Source organism: Cervus elaphus, chromosome 10 (genome assembly GCF_910594005.1).
Source record: "Cervus elaphus chromosome 10, mCerEla1.1, whole genome shotgun sequence".
NCBI classification, from domain to species: Eukaryota; Metazoa; Chordata; class Mammalia; order Artiodactyla; family Cervidae; genus Cervus; species Cervus elaphus.
In genome coordinates, this window is record NC_057824.1 from 25563583 (window position 1) to 25587681 (window position 24099).

Sequence of the window (24099 nt, forward strand, 5' to 3'; positions counted from 1 at the left end):
GAGTACACCCTGCCTTCTCGACGTGACTCACAGGCTCCATTTCCGTACCGAAAACCCAGCCTCGCCAGGGCAGGCTGTCAGCCTCCTTTACACAGTGACAGGTACTTTGTAAAAGTTTTTTCCCCTTCACAGAACCTTTAAAATACCCCGATCCAACTTCTCTGGGTCATGCAGACAGCTCTGTGGCATGCTCAGGGCAAAGAATATGACTTTTTTAGCAAAGGAGATCGAAATTGGGTTCTCTTGGTTCTTTTTCCCCCCACGCCCTCCAGGTGGTTTTAAAAAAAAAGATCCATTTTTAACAGTGTAAAGAGAGAGAAGGGAGGCCAGTCTTCCAAAAACTTGGAAATTCTTTTTTCCTACAAAGACCAACTTCTGTGCCCCAGCTCTTTCATTTCCAGGTGCCTGAGATGAATGTTTCTGAAAACGAATCTTTTAAATTCCATAATTCTCCTCTAAATGAAATGTGTAACAACCCAATTCCTACCATGTAGAAATTATTTTCCTTTTGTGAAGAAAACTGGATTTAAATGCCAAAAATATTGCCTTTTTTGTCTTCTTGAAAAATCTTTTTTGTTTTGGTAGTTAAAAGCTTTTAAAATTAATGGAAAATTCCCCAGCCCTTTGCTGCAACTCAGGAGGAGAGCAAGATATTGGTTTCTCTGTAAATAACATAACAACCACCTTCCTGGTGTTTGAGGTTTGAGGTGCTTTGATGGTGTGTACTTTAAAGCAAAAGTGGTGGTCAATTTGGATGAAAAGTGATGAAATCAAGTGGATTAAATTGGCCCTCAGTTAAAGTGCCATTTTGCATTTGAAACTTTGTGTCAACAGCTTTTATATATCTAGGCAAAGAAAAGTAAATTTCCGGCTTTTTTTTTTTTTTTTTGACACATCAGAATTATAACTTGCTTTTCTGGTATAAGCACTTCACAGTTTCTCCATCATGGATTACCAAATGTACTTTTTCTCCCCCCCAATCAAATGATATGTGTTTTAGGCATTGTAGACCACATAGTCTCTGCTGTAGCTACTCACTCCTTCTATTGTCGTGTGCAAGCAGCCTCAGACAATACACAATATGTAAACAAATGGATGTGGCTGTATTCCAGTAAAACTTTATTTATCAAATCAGGCAATGGGCCAGATTTGGCCAGCAGGTGAGAATGTGCCAGCCCCTAATCTCGAAGATTCTCCTACTCGATGATGACGATGGTGTGAAGAGGGAATCACCGTGCTCTCAGCGTCAGCCCCCGTTCTCAATGCCTGTCCTGGGCCAGGCGGAATGCATGTTTATTACTGGTAACACTTGAACAACCGGTTGGTATGAGTATTGCTACTCTGTTGTTTATTGTTCAGTTGCTAAATCATGTCTTTGCAGTCACATGGACTGCAGCATGCCAGGTTTCCATTTCCTTCACTATCTCCTGGAGTTTGCTGAAACTCACGTCCACTGAGTCGGTGATGCCTTCCAACCATCTCATCCTCTGCCACCCTCTTCTCCTCCTGCCCTCAGTCTTTCCCAGCATCAGGTTGTTGTCAGTTGTGTTATTTGCTCTTCTGTCGTTTTGGAAGCTTTCTGTTACTCAGTGCCTTTTACAAAGCACAGTGGACTATCTTGGCGTCACATCTGAGGGTGAATATGTTTTGAAATCTCACCATGTTCCCAAAGCTTTCCTCATTCAAGAGGGTCCATTCTGGGTTCTTTAGGAGAGTGTGTGTGTGCGTGCTAAGTCACTTCTGTCGGGTCCGACTCTTTGTGACCCTATGGACTGTAGCCCGCCAGGCTCCCCTGTCCATGGGATTCTCCAGGCAAGAATACTGGAGTGGGTTTCCATGCCCTTCTCCAGGTCTTCCTGACTCAGGGATTGAACCTGCTTCTCTTATGTCTCCTGCATTGGCAGGCAGGTTCTTTACCACTAGCGCCACCTGGAAAATCCCCTTAAGGAGAGTGGCCATTGCAAATCAAGGTAATTTGATTAGTCACAGTCTTGTATCACCAGGAATAAAAGTAGCATAGGATCATGGAAAAAATTATAGATAAGTAAAACTTAAAAAAAATTCACTTGCAATTCATCCCAGAGATGATCACTGTTGACACTTTAGGATCTGTTAGGACAACATTCTGTTTCCATAATAGACATATAAATATAGATGTTATCTGTCACATTGCTTGTTTTTGACTGGAATGTATAGAGTTTTTCAAACCTGGCATCATACTCTCTGCTGAGTTTTATAACTTTCATCATTGAAGTCAAATTTCTATTGCAGAGGCGTTGTCAGTGGTGGGAGGTTTAGTAGCACCATTTATAGCGCACAATGTGACCTGCTAATGGATGGTCAGATTTCAACGCAACAGCCTTTGAAAGCACACGGACAGCCTTTGAAAGGGTACAAACCTGTCCTTGGTCAGTAGCCTGTGTGTCTTCCCTCTGGGTTTGTATGAGTGAGTACAAAGTCACATGTTGTTCCGTCCAAAAGACTCCAGAAGCTCATTTTGTAAAAAGTGATGTTCACAAACACCTGCCTGAAGGTCAGATGGTCTGTCCCCTTGAGACCTCTGACCTTGAGTGAAGCCAGTTAATGGCAGGAGCACAGGCAGCGTTCATCGTCTTCCTGCTTAGAGAATTGTTCCTTTGCTGTTTACCGTGGGACTGTCAGTCTGTGTTGAAGGCTGCAGCCCCGCAGCCCACAAGCAGCATCCAGCCCATGGGTATATTTTCTTTGCACATTTAGAGTTGATGCAGTTTTTATTAATAATTGCCAGTGTTCTTTTTTTAAAAATTTGCCTGCACTGAGTCTTGATCATGGAGTGAGGGCTTGCCCAGTTGTGTTGCCCAGATTCTGCAGTTGTGCTGGGCGGGCTTAGTGGCCCCACGGCATATGGGATATTAGTTCCCCGACCAGGAATCGAACTTGAATCTCCTGAGTTGGAAGGCAAATTCTTCACCACTGGACCACCAGGGAAGTCCCCAAATGCTCTTTCTAACTTGAATTATTTTGGCCAGTGTTAAAATCCAGGTTTGAGCTGCACCCTAGTGAAACCTTGGCCACACACACACACCAGGAGGGACACAGACAGCCGTGCCCATGGCGTTGCTCATAATGACAGAGCCCTCTGCAACTCGGACATCCATCAACAAGAGAGGAGATTTTTAAAAGGTGTGGCATAGAGATCAACACAGCTGTGATACTGGACGAGCCTCAGCTGTGCATATCAGTATGGACGGGCCTCAGGAATATTAGGTGGCAAATAACAGCACATTTATTTAAAGATATAAAATCCTTTCATGGTGTCTCAGTCAGTAAAGAATCCGCCTGCAATGCACGAGACCTGGATTCGATCCCTGGGTCGGGAAGATCCCCTGGAGTAGAAAGTGGCAACCCACTCCAGTATTCTTGCCTGGGAAATCCCATGGACAGAGGAGCCTGGTGGCCTATAGTCCATGGGGTCGCAGAGTCGGACATGACGAGCATACACAGAAAACCAAAGGGATGACAGATATAGAAGTCAGTGCAGTGCTCACAGGGGAGAGGTTCTTAAAAGTACCGGATATTTCTGTATCTTAAGTGATACAGTCAGTTAGTGGGTGCACAGGTGTTTGTTTTGTTAACTGTTACTTATTTCCTCTATGTATGTATGCTATTTCTTTCTTTTTATGCTTGAACTATTTCATAAATTACAAAATTGAATTGTCTGGAGCCACTGGGCCCATATTCACGCACAGCAGCTGTCAGATTGTTGTGGAAACTCGGCCTCTGTTCACTGGTGCCGAATAGAAATGCAGAGAGAGAGTTTTGGGTGAAATAGCACAACAGTAGCTTTTATTGCTTTGCCAGGCAAAGGGGGCCACAATGCCCTGAAGACCGTGTGACCCACCCTGGAGAATGGAGTTTTATAGTGTTCGAGGGGCAGGGTGTGATAAGCTCATGGACAGTTCTTGGATTGGTTGGCATCAGGATGAAGTTTCAAGCATCATCAACCTTCTAGTTTCCACCAGCCTAGGGTCTGTGTTCTTGTGGTCAGCAGTTTTCCTTTGGAGGGAGCCTGCTTCCTGTAAAAGCAACTCAGGAGTGTGTGTCAGGCCTTTATGTTTCAGGAAACCGGGAGTTCCTTGGTTCTGCTATGTGGCAGAAATAACAGTCTAAATTGTTACCAGTTCCCTAGCCCCAAAGCTAGTCTTTGTTTCGACATCTTCACTTCCCAGTCATTAACTCTGGGGTCTGCATCATTTTGCTTCAAAAGACAAGGACACAGTGGTTTGTTCACGGTTTCAAGGTGGAGCCGAGTTCCCACTGCCTGCTTTAGAGGCTCTGCACGAACTTTCCTGCTTGTTAGAGTCCCTAACCACCTACTCCTCCCTGGTGTTCCCGTGGCTCAGCCTATCTCGTGTGTTCAGTGGTGGTTGAGTTTTTGTCTTCCACCCTTGGGGTTTCAGGAGATGCAGCCTGCTGAAAATCATTGCAGTGTTTTCTACAAGCACGTAGGTAGGAATATTGGTGACCGCTTACAACACATTGTGCGTAATGTGAGAAATTTCTCTCACTTAGAATGTGAGTAATTTCTATGTGGGAGAAATTTCTCAGAGTTAAGAGTCCCAGGAATTATTCTCTTGACTATGCAGTTAAGTCTAATGGGTGTTGCAAATACTGTCACTGATCATGTTTTCTTCTTTGCCTCGGCTGCTAGGAAGCTCAGAGGCAAATGTGGGCTCATCTGGATGGAGCCATTGACAGTGGAGACATTGTAATGTGTGTTTTCTGTTTAACCTTGCTGTTGGCTTCACCTGTTCTCTTGCCTCTCCTCCCTCCTTTATTTCCTCACTTAATTATAAAATACTGTTCTTTTAGACACCTGTTTGTAAATGGCCATATTATTTTTGGAAAAGAGCTTGTAAACAGTTCTCATTTACCTAGGATGATGGCAGAATACGGGTTTGTGAGAGCATTCTGGAACTCTGAGCTTTATCCAGAGTACTTTATTCACAAAGCTGCCTTGATCATCTTTTTCAGTCTTGTGGGTTACTAATTTTCCAAGAATGAGAATATAATTAAAATACACTTAACGCTGAAATGCAACTGAACATAATTTGATCTTCGATAATTTAGAAGGCAGTTAAGGAGCTTGCCTTGCCTCAAGGCCATAATTACGAGCATCAGTTATATAATGTGACACTATAAAAAAAAAAAAGCTGGTTATTTCAGCTTTCTGATTATTTGAAATCTGTAGGAACTAGAATTTAGAGTCGATGCTTGCAGTGTATATAGTGGTCTTTGAATTCCCCTCCCATGAGTAGTTCATACGTGATTTCATGGCTGATGAGTGCCAGAAAAGGGCAAGCATATAGTAGGAAGAGTTTGGTTCTCCAAACATTCAAAACTATTAGTAGTTCCTGCCATGTGCTGAGTGCTGGAGAAGTCTTTGCTGTTTCTGGCTCGATGCAAAAAATTCAAGAATAATTAGGTTATTTATTTATTTTTTTAAAGTGTTAAATGCTTTAGCAGCACAGTTTGGTACTCTTACCTGAGCATGAAGGGGGTAATGAAGGGAGTCACTGTTCCAGGAAGTAGTTCTTCTACTGAGAAGCTGAGTGGAAGTGGATTGGGGCTTGGAAAGATCTCAGGAGGCCCAGAACAGCCTGGTTTGTTTAAGGGGCTTAGCTGTTTTCTCCATCTTTCTCCTCTTGGTGATAGGGGAGGAGTGGTATTGACTGAGAATATATTGATGAAGGATGTGATGCTGGTGGGGGTGTTTTTTGGTGGAGGAGGAGGTAGAGGTAGAGTCCTTACTGATAGAGTAGGTGATGGCGCTTGAGGTGTCATTGATGGAGATGTGGTGGAAGTGTTACTGATGGAAATGGTGATGGAGATGTTACTAATGGAGTAGGTGGTGGGAGATGGGGTGCTGCTTTCAGCATTTATTGAACATTTCTGTGCCGGGCACAATGCTCTACATGCTTTACACTTACTGTCTCATTCAGTCCTCACGGCAGCCCTCTGAGGGAAGGTATTTTTTGTACTTTCCATCTTCTAGATGAGGAAGCCAAGGTACAAGGAGGTTAAATACATTCTTCAAGAGATAAGGCAGTTGTGTGGAGCCCCACCATATCACAGCCTGAGGCAATCGGACAAATCAGTATTACTCATCTCGTCTTTATGAAAAATTGTGCTGTTCTTTTCATTATAGATTTTTTGCATTCATCTTGAGTTTTCTGAATGTTGCACAAAAACATGATTTAATGGACTTCCCTGGTGGCCCGGTGGGTAAGACTGTGCTTCCAGTGCAAGGGCATGAGTTCAGTCGCTGTCAGGGAAGATCTCGCATGCTAATAAGCATCGAAAAACAAAGCCAGACAAACAAACAAAAACATGACTTATCTTTATGCCTGATTTTTTTTGGTGCCCTCTTAAATTTTGCACTGGGCTCCTAGTCACCCCAGGCCCACCCTGAAAAGCAGATGGCGCTTGATCATGGTCCTATACAGGCTCTGAAAACCTCAGACACTGCAGTGACAGTTTCCGAATTTCACATTTCTGGACTTTGGAGACGAAAAGACAGTGTTTCCACTAGAATGTGGTCTAATTTCTTGCCTTTTCTGTTGGTATGTGGCCAGGCAGAGGAGCTGGGTTTCCCAGGTGGCACTGGGAAGAACCAGTAAAGAATCCACCTGCCAGTTCGAGGGATGTCAGAGACTCGGTTTCAACCCCTGGGTCAGGAAGATCCGTTGGAGGAGGGCATGGCAACCCACTCCGGTATTCTTGCCTGGAGAATCCCCAGGGACAGAGGAGCCTTGAGGGCTATAGTTCACAGACTCGCAAAGAGTCGGACACGACTGAGCAACTGAACACACATACATGAGGCAGAGTGGCTACAAGCTGTAACCTGTCAAGACTTATAACAAGCCTTTAAATGTATCTTGAGATTTGTTGAAACGGCAGAATCTTTGGCTGGAGAATTAGAATATTACAGAGCTTTTGACATCTTCGTCCTGTTCTGGCTGAGGCTAGCGTGCGTGTAAATGTCTTTGGGTGCACGTTCCGCCGCCTTTACAACCACAATCCCTCCAGTTGAAATTGAAGGGAACCTGCATTTGGCGCAGATGGTGGAGCTCCCGAGGCAGCGGCCTGGCCTTCAGAGGTCACGGCGGGATGTTCCACTCTGTTTCCCCAGCACTTTGGAGATGCTTCAAGAGTTATTAGAGATGTGACAGCAAAGGACAGGCTTGTCTGCCAAGCTGTCCTGTCAAGCTGACCAGGAGCCCCTGCGTCCAGAGGAGGCAGAGTGTTGGTCTTAGTGGGAGTGGTGAGAATCGCTGCTCTTCTAAACTTTGTCTTAAGACCAAGAACATTGGGGAACTTTCCTGGAGGTCCAGTGGTTAAGACTCAGCACTTCCAGTGCAGGGGGCGCAGGTTCAATCTCTGGTTAGGAAATTAAGATGCCACATGCCTTGTCACCCAGCCAAAAATAAATAAATGATTTAAAACTAACTAACTAAATAAATAAGTTAAATAGAAAACCAGGACCTAGAAAAAAAACCTAGGAAAAATACAATAAAAAAGAAAAAAAGACTGAGAACGTTGGGATCATGGGGACGTGGCCCCCAAGCCCCTCTGTATCCCAGCTTCCTTACGTTTAAATAGTTGAAGAATGGGTTTCAGAAAAGAGCTCTGGCCACTGGGATGGCTTTAACAGAAAGATGCAAGTTCAGATTTGGGGTGCTCAGAGCTGCCTCAAGTCTAAATTTTCTCCTTCATCAAATGGGCTCGTGATGCCAGCTGCATGTTGTCTTGGGAGTGAATGGTTACACGTATTGGGGCTCAGGAGACCGAGGATGTGGGGATTAGTGGGATGTGGTGGTGAGGGGGTGGGGGATGTGTTTGTTCTCCCTGCAGTGAGGATGCTGTGACGTCACGAACGGGAGGAGCGATGTCACGTGGAACTGTCACCACGTGCGTGTTTCACAAATGGGGAAGCCGATGCGGAAGTGAGGACCTGTGCTGAGACCTCACGCGTCTCACGAGTGCTGGTCAGGGTCCGTTTTCCTTACCGTCTTACCCCGAGTATCTGGCCCAGTGTTGTGCAGCCTGGCATCTGTAAGCGTTTGCTGGGTGCCTGTCTAGAGAGGACGAGGCAGGAGGCTGTCCGTGTAGACTCTGTGGGGGCCCCTCGGGCTCCTGAGCCGTCTGCGAGTGTCACAGCCCGCGTGGCTCTGGGATTCCCGGGGGCCTGTCTGCACAGCGGGCAGTGCCCGGCTGCCTTCCGTCAGGACTCTATGGAGCACCGGCGTGGCCAGGCTGGTCATTCATGTGATCAGATACGACCCCAGCTGTCGGCAGAGTGCTGCCGCCAACCCTCCGTGTCGTCCTTCGCCTCCCCGGTGATCCTGACCCTCGGGACTCCCAGACCCCCAGCCTCACTGCTCTGAGGGTGTCGCACAGCCAGCAGCAGAGGTGACACCCAGCTGGTCTGGCAGGCAAACGCCTGCTGTTCCTCATCCTCCGCCATCTGGCACTCCACCTGGTCCCCTCGCCGGGTGGCTTCTGACGCCTGCAGCCCCTGCTCCGCCTGTCCTGACTGTGTGGCCTTGTGACCATTTCCCCGCAGGGCCTGGGGTGGTCCCAGACTTGATTCCTGCCTCAGGTTCGCTGGGTGACCACCGGGGCGCCGCAGCCCGTGGCTCGGACAGGCACAGCTCTTAAACCCCAGCACGCCTGCTCGCTTACCCTCCACATATGTCCTGAGTACCTACTATGTGCCGGTCACTCCTCTGGGTGCCAGGGGTTCACAGTGGACAAAACAGAAAAGAAGGCTTGACTTCCTGGGTCCAAGGCTGATGGCTGCCATGCCTGTGTAATATTCGCTGTTGCTGTTTACACGTAAAAGATGTTCCTGGACAGGTACAAATTAAAGACAGTTCCATCAATTTCTCAGCTGGAGAGTCTTGACAACACCTAAGGATTTATTTATCTTGTGAGCAAAAGCGACAGGGTACGGCAGTTATAAGTGTAACTATGTAAGCTGTCGGTTATGTCCAGACCCATTAGAAGATCATTAACCCTGCTGGGTGTGGAGAAGAGAAAAGTGAGTCAGGGAAACACAGGTCACAGTTGGCTGGGGATAAAGGTTCAAACATGCGTGGTTATGGCAGAGATTTTGTGTAAAAGGCAGCCTTGCTAGGACGGAAAGGTCGTTTCTCTTTGGGGCATTAGCATCAGCAGAAAGTGCTCCAAGATAAGACGATCCACCATTGTGCTTGGGAGTGCTTTTGGTTTCTGAGGCCCCCCTCTGATTTCTGTGTGTACCCTGAGAGAGGGGAGTGAAGTGATGCGCTCCCCCGAGAGTTTTGGGTCCACTGGAGTCGTGCTCAGTTAAGACCTTCGGTATAGACAGAGCGCTTGTTATCTGCAGAACAGCAAGTCTCATCCTATGCCCAAGGTGCTCTGGCAGAGAGATGCAAAGATACACATCTAACTAGCCGTCTCCACAGCCCTGCCCATGTCTGTAGCTGATGCTGTGACAGTAGCAGACAGCCTGCCAGCGTTCACTGTCCTGAAGGTTTCATGGTCCCTGCTCAGAGATCTGCCTTTCAGGAAGACCCTTCTCCCTAATCCTCGTCTCCAGAATACCCTGCCTCCTCCCACGGTGCCGCCCTCCCCCTCAGTTTTCTTCCCTGCCCCCGCACACACGCTGATGTGTGTCCCCTGTGCCTTTCTCGGCTTATTCATCCTCTCCATGAGAGCAGAGGCTGCTTCGTGCACCAAGAAATCTGTACGCACGGATGTTCTGGAATCTGGTCTGGGAGCTTGGTATCCTAGAGCCTCCATGGTTCCTGACGCGTAGTAGTTCCTTTGTAGATGTGTGTTGAATGAAGGGCCATCATGAGGACCACGGAGGTAGGTGCCGTCGTCCTTACCTTGCCGCTCTCCGACCCTGGTGGTAACCAGGAGGCAGGGCCAACTCACAGCTTCTAATCACCCGTGTCCATCACTGCCAGGCTAGAGGTGCAGTGTCCCTTAGAAAGGGCAGTGAAGTTGAGACTCCAGCGGGTGTCATGTTGCCTGTGATCATCCCCCTGCCCTTGGCCTGGAAGCCACGCACACCCCTTTCATCTGCACAGCTCACATCCCGGCTCAGTGCTGGGTCGTATTTTGTCTTCATACTTCTAAAGTCAAACATGCAGCAGTTGGAGTTCCGAGAAAGAAGCACAACCGCCAAGCAGTCTGTACACACGGATGTTCTAGAATCTGGTCTGGGAGCTTGGTCTGACACAATTGCAGAAGCAGGCTGAACCTCTGTAGGGCCGTTGTTTTTACCACTGATGCTGGAGCTTGAAGTCCTCAGGGCGGCTGCCAGGACAGACAGACCTGAAGTGTGAGGTGAAGAGCAGGCTGGCACCATGCCTGGGCCAAGGCCATGTTCATTCTCGTTTCTTCCCCAGGGTGCTGTGGGTGCCCCGAAGCAGCTGGGCCCTTCATCATGGAGATAGACCCGCAGCCCTGCCCAGGAGAGGGTGACCCCCAGGAGGACCAGGAGGGATGGAGGAGTTGCAGACTCAGCTGTTGCTTCACCCAAAGTCATGAGTCAGCAGTGAGCAAGACAGCACGTGAGCTATGAAAAGGCTGCTTGCTGCATTTCTGCCCCGAAATGTCCCCTGGAGTCTCTCCATGGACTGCCGTCATGGAAACATGCAGGGGAAGTTGGATGTTTCTTCAGTAACCACTGTGGAAGGAGGAGAGGAAGGCATATAATGAGATGAAGCTTCCCTGGGAGGACTATCACCTAGTTATAAATTGTATTAAAAATAAAGTAAGACTTCCTTTAGATAAGAAATTATAAGCCAGGGCTGGTCATTTATAATCAATTCCACAGGGCAAGGATGCAAGGATACATCATTTAAAAATCAAGCTCTTCATTTGAAACCCTGCCAGGGGTTCAGAGGAGTCACTTTCTGGCTTTCTGAAATCCCCCCTGAGCCAGGAACCTGCTGATTGTTTCCAACCCTTCAGTGCTTCTCCTCCCCAAGGTTGCTGGACCTGTGTCTGGGGTCTTCCAGCAGGTTCCCTCACAAAAGGGGCATATGGGAACTGAAGATGCCAAGGGCTACCTCCTGAGCTCCTTCTGTTATGCAGTTCCCTCTGCTGGAAGCACACCTTCTTGCCTGTGGACCTCATTTGATATCCTGCCCAGGGGTTTGTTGTTCAGTTGCAAAGAGTTAGACATGACTGAGTGACTGAACAGCAACCACCAGGTGTCGTTTCCTCCAGGCAGTCCTCCTGGACTTCTTGGGCTGGTGTAGGTGCCTTCCTCCATCCTCATTTCTGGTCTCATTCTCCCCTCTGCTCACTGGACAACCCTGCACTGGCCTTCTTCTATGTCTTCCCAAAGCCACCTCTGGATGGAAGTTTCTTCCCAGGGCCGGCAGCTCTCAGCCTTCAGGTCTGAGCTCTCACTTCCTCGAATGGGTGTTTTTGGGCATGCATGCTCACAGGGATGAACCTCAAACCCTTCACCTTCCTTCCTTTGGAGCAACACAGTCTGAAGTACTTGTTGATGGCTGCCTGTGGTTAGGATGGTGAGCTCTGTGGAGGAGAGACTTCGACTGTCACTGCTGCATTCCTGGCACCTAGAACAGATGGGCAGCATGGGTTGCCCATGCTGCCCAAACCAGTCAATTCTAAAGGAAATCAACCCTTAATATTCATTGGAAGGGCTGAAGCTGAAGCTCCAGTATTTTGGCCACCTTATGCATAGAGCTGACTCATTGGAAAAGACCCTGATGCTGGGAAAAATTGAAGGCAAAACGAGAAGGGGCCAGCAGAGAATGAGATGGCTGGATGGCATCACTGACTCAATAAAAATAAATTTGAGCAAACTCCAGGAGATAGTGAAGAATAGGAGAGCCTGGTATGCTGCAGTCCATTGAGGGGGCAAAGAGGCAGATATGACTTGACAACTGAACAACAACAAAAATGGGTGGGGCTTGTTGTAATGAGCTTAATACAGACAGATTATCTTTGGGTTAACTGGAAAAAATCACTTCTCTCTTACATGAGAGCTAGAGTTGGTATGGGCTCGTGCAGGTACGCAGCTCTTCTCTGTGACATGATTTAGGGGCCCAGGTTCCTTCATTTTTTTTTAAGGCTTTACTTTAAAACACCAGGGAAGACCCCAGGTTCCTTCTGTCTTGTTGCTTTGCTGGCCCTCGAGAAGGGGAAAGGGAGAGGCAGCACCTTGGCTGTGAGACCCAGGAGTCACTCACATCACTCGTTCACATTTCATTGGGTGGCACTTGGTCCCATGGCCATGCTGAGGTAGCTGCAAGGGATGCTGGGCTGCAAGGGATGCTGGGAAACGTAGTCTCTCTGGCAGCCATGTGTCTAGCACAACTTATTAGCTTTATTCCTTTAAAGCAGAAAGGATGTTGGGGGAAAGGGAGCAGTGTCTGTTACAGTGCTTGATCACTGTTTGTTGAATAAATGAATAAATGAGTGAATGCCCCCTCCCATTCCAGCCCCTTGAGCGTCTTTCTATCACAACACTAACAGCATTGTAATTTATTTATGACTTACCTACCTCCAAATTCCCAGTGCTTGGCCAGGGGCTGGTGCATAACAGATGCAAGTTGAATGAAAACCCATCACCTGTATTGTAAAGGTTTTCCCTTAGCTCTGTGCCAGTTGGTGGGAGTTGGGGGTCTGTCTTTAAGAAAGCTCTGTCAGTGAGCACAAAGAGCTTTCCCTGTGAACGCAGCTGAAAATGAAGTGTCCCACGAGGCAGGTTTTGTCCCAGGAGCAGAGGTGAGGTGCGCAGGGCAGGGGAGCCCAGGGCCTCCTGTTTCTTTGGAGCTCAGGATCTAGCGCCTTATCTTCTTGTCCTCCTCAGGAACACCCTTTGCTGCTTTCCTGGGGACCAAGGGGTGGAGGAGATGCTTCCATAGGGCTCTATTGTTTAAAAAAATTCATAGACCAGGTAACTTCTGTGTTATGGATGGAAACGATTTCCTAGATGTGTTGTCCACTCTTAGAAGATGGAAATAGAACTTTTACATAGTTGGCTCTGAGACATTCCTATGGGATCCAAAGAATAAGAAAACCAGAAAATCTATTGGCTTTGAAAGCCCTCTCACAGACAGAGAATGGCATGGCCCATTGGGGACAAGGTGGCCTTGGGAATCAGGAAGGTATGGCTTTGTGATATAGGAACTTTGAGACCCTGAGTCTTAACCGCTCAGGTGATGCCTCTGTGAAATAAGTATGATGACACCTCCCTCATGGTCTGTGCCAGGGTAGAATGGTGGTGCCCACCCACAGGCTGACCTTAGGACCTTTGCACGTGCTTGTCCATCTTCTGGGAAAGCCCCTGCCAGCTGTGACCTGGTACATTCCGGCCGGGCGAGAAGGGCCCTTCCATGACCCACCAGGATGAACTAGGACAGCTCCTAGCCTGATTCCTGTTATCTCTGGTCTTAATCTGTGATTATTTGTGTGAGCATTTGTTTTCTGTCTGTTTCACCCTTTGACTGCAAGTCTCATGAAGGCAGGGTGGTGTCAGTTTCCATCACCATTGTATTCTTTGCACCTAACCCAGTGCTGGGTGTGGAGTAGCTTCCCCACTGATACTGGTTCAGAGAATGATTACGTAAGTAGTAGAGTCTCAGTAAATGGAATCTCGCAGCAGTGGTTTCTTATAATGTAGAGAGTGTTTATGATCTTACCTCTTTGGTGTCTAAGCTAGTCATTCTTCCTTTTAGACTTCTGTATGTAGTCTTCGTTTAGACTGCTATATATATTCCTAGAATTATATGAAATATTATAGCATTTGCGGATGACTGGCCCACAGATGAGATCTCTCCACCTGAAAGAAGAAATACAGAGTGATAGTTGGGGGCAAACTTGAGCCCTGGATTGATGGCCTGGATTGCAATCTTGGCCCCTTGACTTGGTAGCTGTGTGATCTCGGCTGAGCCGTTTACCTTTTCTGAGTCTGTTTCCTTACCTGTATGATGGAGATCATAGCATGCCACGCCTGTCCCCCCACCATCAGTTTGTCATGAGGACTGAATGAGTTAATGGAGATGAAAGGTTTAGAACAGTGCCTGGAACATGGGAAACACTATCCAAGATTTGTTTTTAAAAAAGCTAAAGTTGCTTCTTCAGCAATCTTCTTCCCCTGAGCTTTTGAAACTGAGGTTCTTTGCTTCTAATTGAAATTGTGGTTGAACCAAAAGGGAGAAAAAGCCACAGGAGGAATAGAAGTCAGGCGTGTCTGGGGCCCTTGGTAGCTCTTTGTGGATAAAAAGTGACACCTTTAGTATTAACTCCGTGTCCTCCTGGAACACCAGATCCCTCTGTCCTCCGAACGGTCCTCGCGTGGTTTCTGAATTACACTGCAGGTGCTGTTAGCAAACTGTGTATTCTCACAGATTGCCGGAGGGCTGGCATTTGACAGGTAATTCTCTTCCCTTGTTTTCTGGGTGCATCTTAATTATGGCTTTGCGGGCTTGGGTTTTTCATCTCTGGTATCATACTCTGCAATCAAGGATGCCTCAGTCACCGACCCAGGGGAGTGATAAGACTACTGGTGATAGTGAAGCTGAAGAACATGTCCCGGCGCTCTGCGTGGGGCTTCTCTGGGGTCTTCTGATGAAGGGTCTTGGGAAAAATGAGGATCATTATGACACAGTAAACATAACAGGAGCCCTGCTCTGGATCAGGAGTCAGCAAGCTTCTGTGCAGGGCTGGTTGGGAAATGTTCCAGGCCGTGCACATGTGCTGGTCTGCGTCACAACCGAACTCTCCTGCTGAAGCGGGGTGGCGGCCAGAGGCCGCGTGTCAACCATGGGTGTGGCTCTGCTCTCTTCTGTACTGAGTGGTGTTCCCGCCTCCTGCCCCAAATTCCTGTGTTGAAGCCCTGCCCCCCGCAGTGTGACCGTAGTGGACACAGGCCCGTGAGTAGATCGCCGATGGCTTAGTGAGTAAAGAATCCGCCTGCCAGTGCAGGGGACACAGGGAATGTGAGTTCGATCCCTGGGTGGGGAAAGTCCCCTGGAGTAGAAAATGCCAACCCATTCGAGTATTCATGCCCAGAGAATCCCATGGACGGAAGAGCCTGGTGGGCTACAGTCCATGGGATTGCAAAGAATCGGACACGACTGAGTGACTAAACATGAGGTCATAAGAGTAGGTCCCCGAGCCACCAGGAAGACTGATGTCTTTGTGCGAAGAGGAGATCTGGACACACACGGAGACACCAGGGCTGTGCGCTCCAAGAGGAAAGGCACATGAGGTCACAGTGAGAAGGTGGCCATCTGTAAGCCAACGAGAGGGGCTTCAGGAGAAGCCAGCCCGCGGACACCTTGACCTTGGACTTCAAGCCTCCAGAACTGGGAACAGTACGTTTCTGTTACTTAGGCCACCCTGCCTGTGGCATGTTGTCATGGCAGCCCTGGGAGACGGATCCAATGCCAATAAAACTGTATTTACAAAAACAGCGGAGGGCTGTCAGCACTAAAGAAACCAGTAGAAGTTTTGGATCACATATTCTGGGCCAGGTGCTGGGGGCCTAAGCAGGGCACAAGGCACATGTTCTCTGTTGGAGTGGAGGTGACATTCTCGTTGGGGAGACAGTCAGCAAAGGCACAGATACACAGCCAAGCTGATTCCCGGTAGAGCCCCCTACTCTGCAAAGAACCGGGTAACGTGATGGGGTGACAGCTGGGTGAGGGGCAGGGCAGAATGGTCAGGGGTCCTCTGAGGAGGTGATGCTTGAAGTTCAAGGTCTAGAAGTGTAGTGTCCCAGGCAGACAGCCAGTCAAAGGCCAGAGGCAGGATCAAGCTTAATAGGTCGGAGGGCCTGGCGGTAGCCTCAGGAGTGGAAGGATCCAGGGCTGACTTGTTGTTGACTGGTGTCACCTGCAGAAGGCACCTCTCCTGGCATCAGACCTTCTTCTCCGTTACTTCAGGGCCAGCCCTGCCCGCCTAGGGTTACTCCCTCCATCCCCACTGCTGCGCCCCTCCCACTGCCCCCGTGGGCTCACACAGGCACGTCCCCCTCTCTGCCTTCTGCCCCTTTCTTCTCCTGGTTTCTGTGTGTGCTCCTCCGTCTTGGCTTTTCCCGCGGCCTCCAGGTGGACAGAATGATGAAGACAAGGCCACTGCATGGTGAGCTCGGAAGATGGCAGGAAGTGGGAGCTTCTAAGGCCACGTGCCAAGTCATCAGAGGGCTCTGAGCAGAGGCAGGGTTTAAAAGGCTCCTTTGGCTGTTGGGTGGAAAGTAGACCATGAAGTGGTGGCCAGGACAGAAGCCCCATGTCCCTCCTGGTTAGACACATCTCACTTTATTATTTGATTTTTTTTTTAACTATTAAATGAAATGTGACCTGTACACTTCTGGCTCAGCTTGTTTCCTATCTACTTTGTTTGGAGGAAATCTAATCATAGTCATTCCCCTCCCACCTGCCCTTGTCCTCCAGAAGTTTTTTTCTCTTTTTTTTTTTTTTTTTTTAGTTTTTTTCTCTACTATGTCATTCCCAGGGCTTCTCCTGCATTGCAGGTGGATTCTTTACTGTCTGAGCCACCAGGGAAGCCCTCCCAGACGGTGTCAGGTATTAAACAGTTAAATGTGCACTGGATTGCTCACAAAGCAAGGAAGTGTTGTTCCCAGGATCCCAGGGCTTCTCCAGGGAAAGGGCTGGTGGACGCTCTTCTGATCTGTGGGCCCAGAGATGGCCGTTCCCAGCACTCCATGCACAGATTGTAGGCAGGCAGGGCCTGTGCTTGGCCACAGGCCTCCACATGTGATGCTCCCCACCTTTCCCATCTCGGGTCCTGCCCCCTGAGCTGGTGGTCCCCTTCCCCCATCGTCTCCTCATCCCCTGACAGCTTTCTGTCATGGCTGTTTCCCACGATCCTCATGAACAACCCATCCTTTCTTTTCCTGTCCGTTTTTTTTTTTTAATTACTATTTTTTTTTTTTTTTTGCTGTGCTGGGTCTTCATCACTGTCCACGGGCTTTCTCTAATTGTGGCGAGTGGGGAATACTCTTCGTTGCAGTGCTTGCGCTTCTCATCACAGTGGCTTCTCTTGTTGCAGGGCGCGGGCTCTCGGCACGTGGACTTCAGGAGTCTTTGCATGTGGGCTCAGTTGTTGCAGCTCCCGGGCTCTGGAGCGCTGGCTCATTAGTTGTGGCTTAGGTGTTCCATGGCATGTGGGATTGTCCCAGACTGGGGATCAAACCCGTGTCTCCAGCATTGGCGGGTGGATTCTTAACCACTCGACCACCAGGGAAGTCCCGCCACCCCCGTCCCTTTCTTGTATGGTGGGGCTTAGTGACTCATCTAGAGATGCTGGGGAGTTTGAGCAGCTGGGCCCCAGGCCCAGGGACCACTCGAGTGCCTGCTGGCCTTTCCTGGGTTCTGCCTGGAGACCCACAGTGACGGCCACCCTTCCATCCCCTGAAAGTGGGAGGCACTACTTGTCAAGCCACAGAGAGCACATCAAAGTCTCACTTCCTCACTTTGCGAGCAACCCAGTGCACATTCAGCTAGAACCTGACACCGTCTGTGGGGGCTTCCCCGGTGCCTCCGACAGTAGAGAATCCACCCGCAATGCAGGAGGCTTGGGTTTGATCCCTGGGTTGGGAAGATCCTTGGATAAGGGGACGACAACCCACTCCAGTATTCTTGCCTGGAGAATTCCATGGACAGAGGAGCCTGGCCAGGCTACAGTCCATGGGGTCGCAAACAGTCAGACACAACTGTGCGACTTAGCACTTTCACTGTCTGTGAATGTAGGGTGAAGGTGCCTGTCTGTGTTAGGCACCATTGTATACATGGTGGCTTGCACACAGTGGACACTTAACAAACGTGGAATGAATATGAAATGAATCAAATATGCGTTATTAACCGGGTGACCCTGGACATGTTCCTGAAACTCTGTAAGCCTCAGCTGCTTAGAGAAGCGGCACGGGCAGCAGTCCCAGGAAGGGTCTGCTCCGTGCTTGGCACGTGTTGGCTCAGATCCCTCCTGTAACAGCCCTGGGAGGGAGGGGTTCTTCCTGGCTCTGTGGACTGTGGAGGCACTTAATCAGGAAGAAGGAAGAAGTAGCATTCTCTCTCTTAGAAATTTTCCTGGACGGGGAGGACTGCTTGGGCTCGGCCGTCGTGGGTTTGTCGGCGGCAGGTTTCTGCAGCTTCCAGCAGGAGGAGGTCAGGATGTAGGTTGAAACGCCCCTCCTGCCAGCCGCAGGCATCCCTCATCACCGGCCTCGCCTGCTCCCCAGGAGTCGCTGCTTTTCCATAGCCGAGCCCCGCTCACTAGACGAGCCAGCAGTGAGGAAAACCGGTGGCTCCAGGCTGACCCATTGGCTTATCCTTTTACTCAGTGAGATACGGAGAGATTGATTTGTGGAGAAGTGGGTGGAGCAGACACAGAGGACAAGCATTTGTCCCAGTGTCCCACAGAGGACCTGAGCCGGAACCCGTCGTCCCAGTCATGCTGGTGGTGGCAGTGGAGCGGGGAGTTCCCTGACTGTCTAGTCCCATCACATGTTCCACCCTGGAGCCAGGAGAGGAACCTCTTGCCCAGAATTACATGGGGTCGCCAGTGGAAGTCAGAGGCCATCACAGAAAGGACAGGGAAAAGATGCTGCGGGTGGGGGCGGTGCCCACCAGGTGATCACTGCAGATCTCCTGGGATCCTGCCCTTTGGAAAAGCAGAAATCTGGTTGTGGGTAGCTGAGCTGCTTTGGTGGAATACCCCAGTTGATAAAAAGAAATCTGCAGTGTACATCTTTGTTTGCAATATGCATAGATTATTTAGGAGACAAAGCAAAACCCTGAAACCTTTTAAGATGTCAGGTAGAGCCAGATCTAAGTTGGAGCACCCGTGTTTCTTTCTGCGTACCCAGGGATTGTCTTGAGCACCCTGTTCCGACGACCCTCCTGAAGATGCACTTACCTAAGGCTGAGTCATCACCCGCCACACATCTTCACGCCGTCACCTTGAGTTGAGTCATTCCTATTTGACTGTCAGGATTTTTGCCGTATCTGCCCACCAGTACCAATTTAATATTTTCTCTAAATTGGTTCTCAGTTTTTGCCTAACGTAAATTTATTTATAAGAAAAACCAGCACTGTCCTTTGCCCTCAAGAGAAAATAACTGCGAATACCATGATGAATACAAAACAACTGGCCAGAAATTGTTGCCTGCCCAGAGGTGAAAAGGGAGATGAGCACCAGGCTCTATCTTCAGAGAGACCGAGAATGTGCTCAGAGGAGAACTTTGTCTTTGGAGCTCAGGGGTGCTCTCTGGTGTCCAGACACAGCAGAAAATGACCCTGGATTCTGAGTTCCCTCCCTGGGGAGACACTATTAGGGTGGTTAAGGGCTTGTGCTCTCGAGAGGGATGTATACTGACTTTATTTGAATACTGTTTGAATACTGACTTTATCACTTCTCTCCCGTGCCTCAATTTTCCCATCTGTAATATGGGCCTACCTCCTAGGTTTGCTGGGAGTAGACAGAATCGGATTTTCAAATTCTTCACGTAACAGGCAGTTGATAGATGCAAGCTTATCTTATTGGTTGGTTATTTGAACCATCCCATTTTTTTCTTCATGACTCAGTCCATTTTCTCAGCATTCCATGGGTTTTTAGGCAACCCTTTAGTTTTGAGGACCGTATCTTTGGAGTCTAAGAAAACAGAGCAACTTATCACCAACTGGTCCCTGGGTGCTGTGAAGGTGGCCTCACCAACACACACCCCAGCGAGGTCCAGGCTGGGAGCATGGCTGAGGGAGGCCGTGGGAGGACTGTGTGGAAGACACGAGTGTCCAGAGAGGATGGCCCTGGGCCAGTGCCAGCTGACTCTTGCCCTGGGAAATACTTTTGGCATTTACATGTTGGCACCTGGCTAAAATTTTCCTTCTGTGTAGGTTATACAGAGTGAGCAAAACCAATTTGTAATCCCCGGCCTGAGTTCGTCTGTTGAAGTGATTCTGTCTAGTACTTTTGCCCCCATGTAGTTGACCTTAAGGGGGCTTCCCAGGTGGCTCAGGAGCCTAGAATCTGCCTGCTAGTGCAGGAGACTCGGGTTTAATCCCTGGGTCAGGAAGATTCCCTGGAGAAGGAAATGGCAACCCACCGCGGTATTCTTGCCTAGAGAATCCCAGGGACAGAGGAGCCTGGCGGGCTACCATCTATTAGGTCGCAAAGAGTCAGACATGACTTAGCAACTGAGCACAAAGCCCAGTTAGTTGACCTTGAAGCTTAAGTGTTGGTTCTTTGCTCATCTCCTAGCCCCTCTGATGGTAACCAGTGTACCATGAACTCAGCTCAGAGCTGATAAATGGTCCTCCTCACCCAGCAATCCATTTCTCTGGGAAATTTCTGAAACCTCCCAGGCTGCCTGGACATTCATTTTTAAAACCCCAGTAACCCCATCAGGTAATGAAAGATGTTGAGAGAAATTAAAGAAGCAGAGAAAGCAACAGCAAAGTTTTCAACCAGGACACAAGCTCTGAGTGACTTCACCCAGAAAGCTCTTTCTCTCCCTCTGGCCCCTTACATAATCCTCCTTAATGGTAAGTATGTTACATCAACATTGCAAGGCAACTGCCCTGTGAAAGGAACAGAAACCATGTGATGACACCCAAGTTTCAACTGACTTTCCTTTGCAAAATTTTGCCCTGGGAAAAGAGAATCAAAATCTAAGAATGCTTCCATTTTGACTGTCTCCACTCTAGTCGACCCCTCTGAATGTCATTGGTAAGAACGGCAGCATTGTTAGAATGTCGCAGCCATTTATTTGCACGGTATCAGAGCAGATCTTAATTTGACAAGGAAATCTGCCAAAAGAGGGAGGAATGGAAAGCCAGCACGGGGTGACTTGGGAAAGGTTTGCTTTGTAAAAATTAGTTACATGCATCCCAGCAGCTCTTCTTTGAAGGTTAATTGTGATACCGATTGTTAGGAAAAAACCTAATTAATAATAACAGAAAAAAAGCTACATTTAAGTAATATCAAGGTTGTGACAAGCACTTTGTAAAACCAAGAATTCAACAGTAAGGTTTAGACTTGATCTTCCAACCTGTGGCCCATTGTTCCCAGGTGGTGAAGCAGATAAAATGCATTAATTAAATATTTGGGAAGCACTTTGCTGGTTCTTCTTATTTATTATCTTGTATGAGGTTGACATCTTGGTAATGTCTGAGAACAAAAGAACCTGCAGAGAATTTGATTTCTTCTTTATTTTATCAGGAGGATTATATTTAAATACAATTTTTTTTCTCTCTGTCTTTTATTTTTTCTCCTGTCAGGGTGTGAAGGGCAGTCAGAGTTGGGGAGAGTCTGGAAGGGTTGAATGGGATGGGCTTGGTGTGAGGTCAGGAGCTGATAGCAAGGTTGGCAAGCTCCCATTTTTTAAAAAAAGAATTATTATTTATTATTTTTGGCTGCTCTGGGTCTTTGTTTCTGTGAGGGCTTTTCTTTTCTTTCTTTCTTTCTTTTTTTTTTTTTACCGTGAAACAGTTTATTATTATTATTATTATTTGCCACTTTATCTTTTAATTGAAGGATAATTGCTTTACAGAATTTTGTTGTTTTCTGTCAAACATCAACATGAATCAACCATAGGTATACATATATATATATCCCCTCCCTCCTGAATCTCCCTCCGCATCCCACTCCTGTAGGTTGTTACAGAGCCCCGTGTTTTAGTTCCCGGAGTCATACAAGTCATACAACAGGAGCACATTCCTGTTGGCTGCCTATTTTACACATGGTGCTGTGAGTTTCCATGGTACTGTCTTCATACATCTCACCCTCTCCTTTCTCCCCTCCCCCCACATCCATAAGTCTGTTCTCCATGTCTCTTTCTCCATTGCTGCCCTGCAAATAAATTGATCAGCACCATATTTCTAGATTCCATATATATATGCATCAGTATACAATATTTATCTTTCTCTCTCTGACTTACTTCATGCTGTATAATAGGCTCTAGGTTCGTCCATCTCATTAGAACTGAGTCAGACGTGGGCTTTTATCTCATGTGGCGAGTGAGGGCCACTTCATTGCAGTGTGTGGACTTCCCGTTGCGGTGGCTTCCCTTGTGGAGCACAGGCTCTGGGACACTTGGGCTCCGGAGTAGTTGTGGCTCGTGGGCCCTGGAGCGGGGCCTCAGTAGTTGTGGTGCAGGGGCTTAGTTGCTCTGCAGAGTGTGGACTCTTCCTGGCCCAGGGATTGAACCCTGTCCCCAACATCGGCTGCTGGATTCTTAACCACTGGATCACTAGGTCCATGCGGTCCATGGACCACATGGCAAGCTTTCTGTAAAGGGCCAGACAGTTTGTTCAGCTTTACAGCCACATGGTCACGTGGCATCTACTCGTCTTTGTGGACGGCTCAGAAAGGACTTGGCAGGGCTGTGTTCCAATGAGACTTGCTGTGTAAAAGCAGTCAGCAAGGCTGGCTGTGGCCCACGGCCCGTAGTCTGTCAACCCCGACTGGAGTCTGGAGTCAGGTGGCCTGGGTTTGAATCTAGGTCACTTGCAAGTCTGCAAGCCTAAACTATGCTTTCAGTTTTTTGGAGTTAAATGGGGATAATAATGTACCCAGTCTCACAGTGGGACAGTGAAGGGGGCACAGGGCCTGGAAGCCATGTGCGTACAGGGGGTGGGGTGGGGGTGTTGCAGTGATCGTGGCTGGGGTCAGTGGAGGCGACCCCATTTGGCTGGAGCTTGGTGCATTTATTACTGTGGACCGTTGTCAGAGACATTTGGGGAACACTGGACTGGGCTGCAGTGGAGGCAGCTGCTAAGAGTGGGGAGACATACTCGAGGCTTCCTGTAGGGTTGATGGGCCTCTGGGTTGTCGTGTTAGAATACTAGGGGACTCAGGATTTCATGTCTTCTGTGTGAGTCACATGTGTGGTCAGTGTTGATGCTGAAACAGCCCCTGGGCAGCTTTATTTGTAGAACATATTTGTGGTTATTGTTATATGCTAGTCATGTTTGTGACCCCATGGGCTTTAGCACACCAGGCTTCTCTGTCCTTCACCATCTCCTGGAGTTTGCTCAAACTCACGTCCATTGAGTCAGTGATGCCCTCCAACCATCCCATCCTCTGCCACTCCCTTCTTCTGCCCTCAGTCTTTACCAGCATCAAGGTCTTTTCCAGTGAGTCAGTTCTTTGCTTCAGGTGGTCACAGTATTGGAGCTTCAGCTTCAGCATCAGTCCTTCTAATGAATATTCAGGGTTGATTTCCTTTAGGATTGACTGGTTTGATCTCCTTGCAGTCCAAAGGACTCTCAAGAGTCTTCCTCAGTGCCGCAGTTTGAAAGCATCAATTCTCTGGTGCTCAGTCTTCCTTATGGTCCAGCTCAGATCACTGGATTCTTGTTAAGCTTCTGAGCCATCAGCCTTGGCAGCAGGTTGGGAGCTCCTCTAATTTGAGGAGATTGGAGGGAATATTAATTGGCTCAGGCCACCATGACCAAATGTCACAGGTTGGGTGGCTTAAATGACGTGTTACATTTTCTCCCAACCCTGGAGGCTGGGGGTGTCTGAGACCAGGGTGTCAGCAGAGTCACTTTCCTCTGGGGCCTCTCTGCTTGGCTTGTAGACGGCGGCCTTCCCCACATGGTCTTCCCTCAGCCATGTCCCTGTCCTGATCTCCTCTTCTAAGGACACTAGTCATATTGGCCTCGGGCCACCCTGGTGACCTCATTTAAAGACCCTATCTCCAATACAGTAGCATTCTGATATCCTGGGGCTTAGGATTTCATTCCACTATGTGAATTTGGTGAGAACACAGTTCAGATCCTAACAGGTGGAGTCTCTAGGCACATAAAAACCGAGTGTGAGTGAGAGCGAATGCAGGAATCAGAGAATGCGGGGCACTGGTGGGTGCAGAGAGGACTCAGGAAGGCGCTGAGTGGGCCACGTGCTGGGCTTGCTCCAGGGAGGCGGCCGTTTTGGGTGAGGTCCCAGCACCATCTTACTGAGTGTCAGGCGGCCAGGGCCCTTCGTGCTGAGTCACGAGCCTCTCGACTTCCATAGGACCATCCCGTGGAGCTCAGCCCCAGACAGTGGGAAGGGCAG

At 48.6% G+C, this 24099-nt stretch overlaps 1 protein-coding gene across 4 annotated transcripts in view; it reads left to right on the forward strand.

Moving 5' to 3' along the window:
- SNX29 (sorting nexin 29) overlaps positions 1–24099 on the forward strand; it is a 580903-nt gene that overhangs the window by 311006 nt on the left and 245798 nt on the right. The window contains exon 16 of one of the 4 annotated variants that reach the window (XM_043914345.1): positions 10440–11739. The exons of the other annotated variants lie outside the window; for them this stretch is intronic. Within the exon in view, the coding sequence (XP_043770280.1) occupies positions 10440–10487 (48 nt within the window). The 3' untranslated portion in view covers positions 10488–11739. Of the gene's footprint in view, positions 1–10439; positions 11740–24099 lie in introns of those variants that run through there. 4 annotated transcript variants of the gene reach the window in all.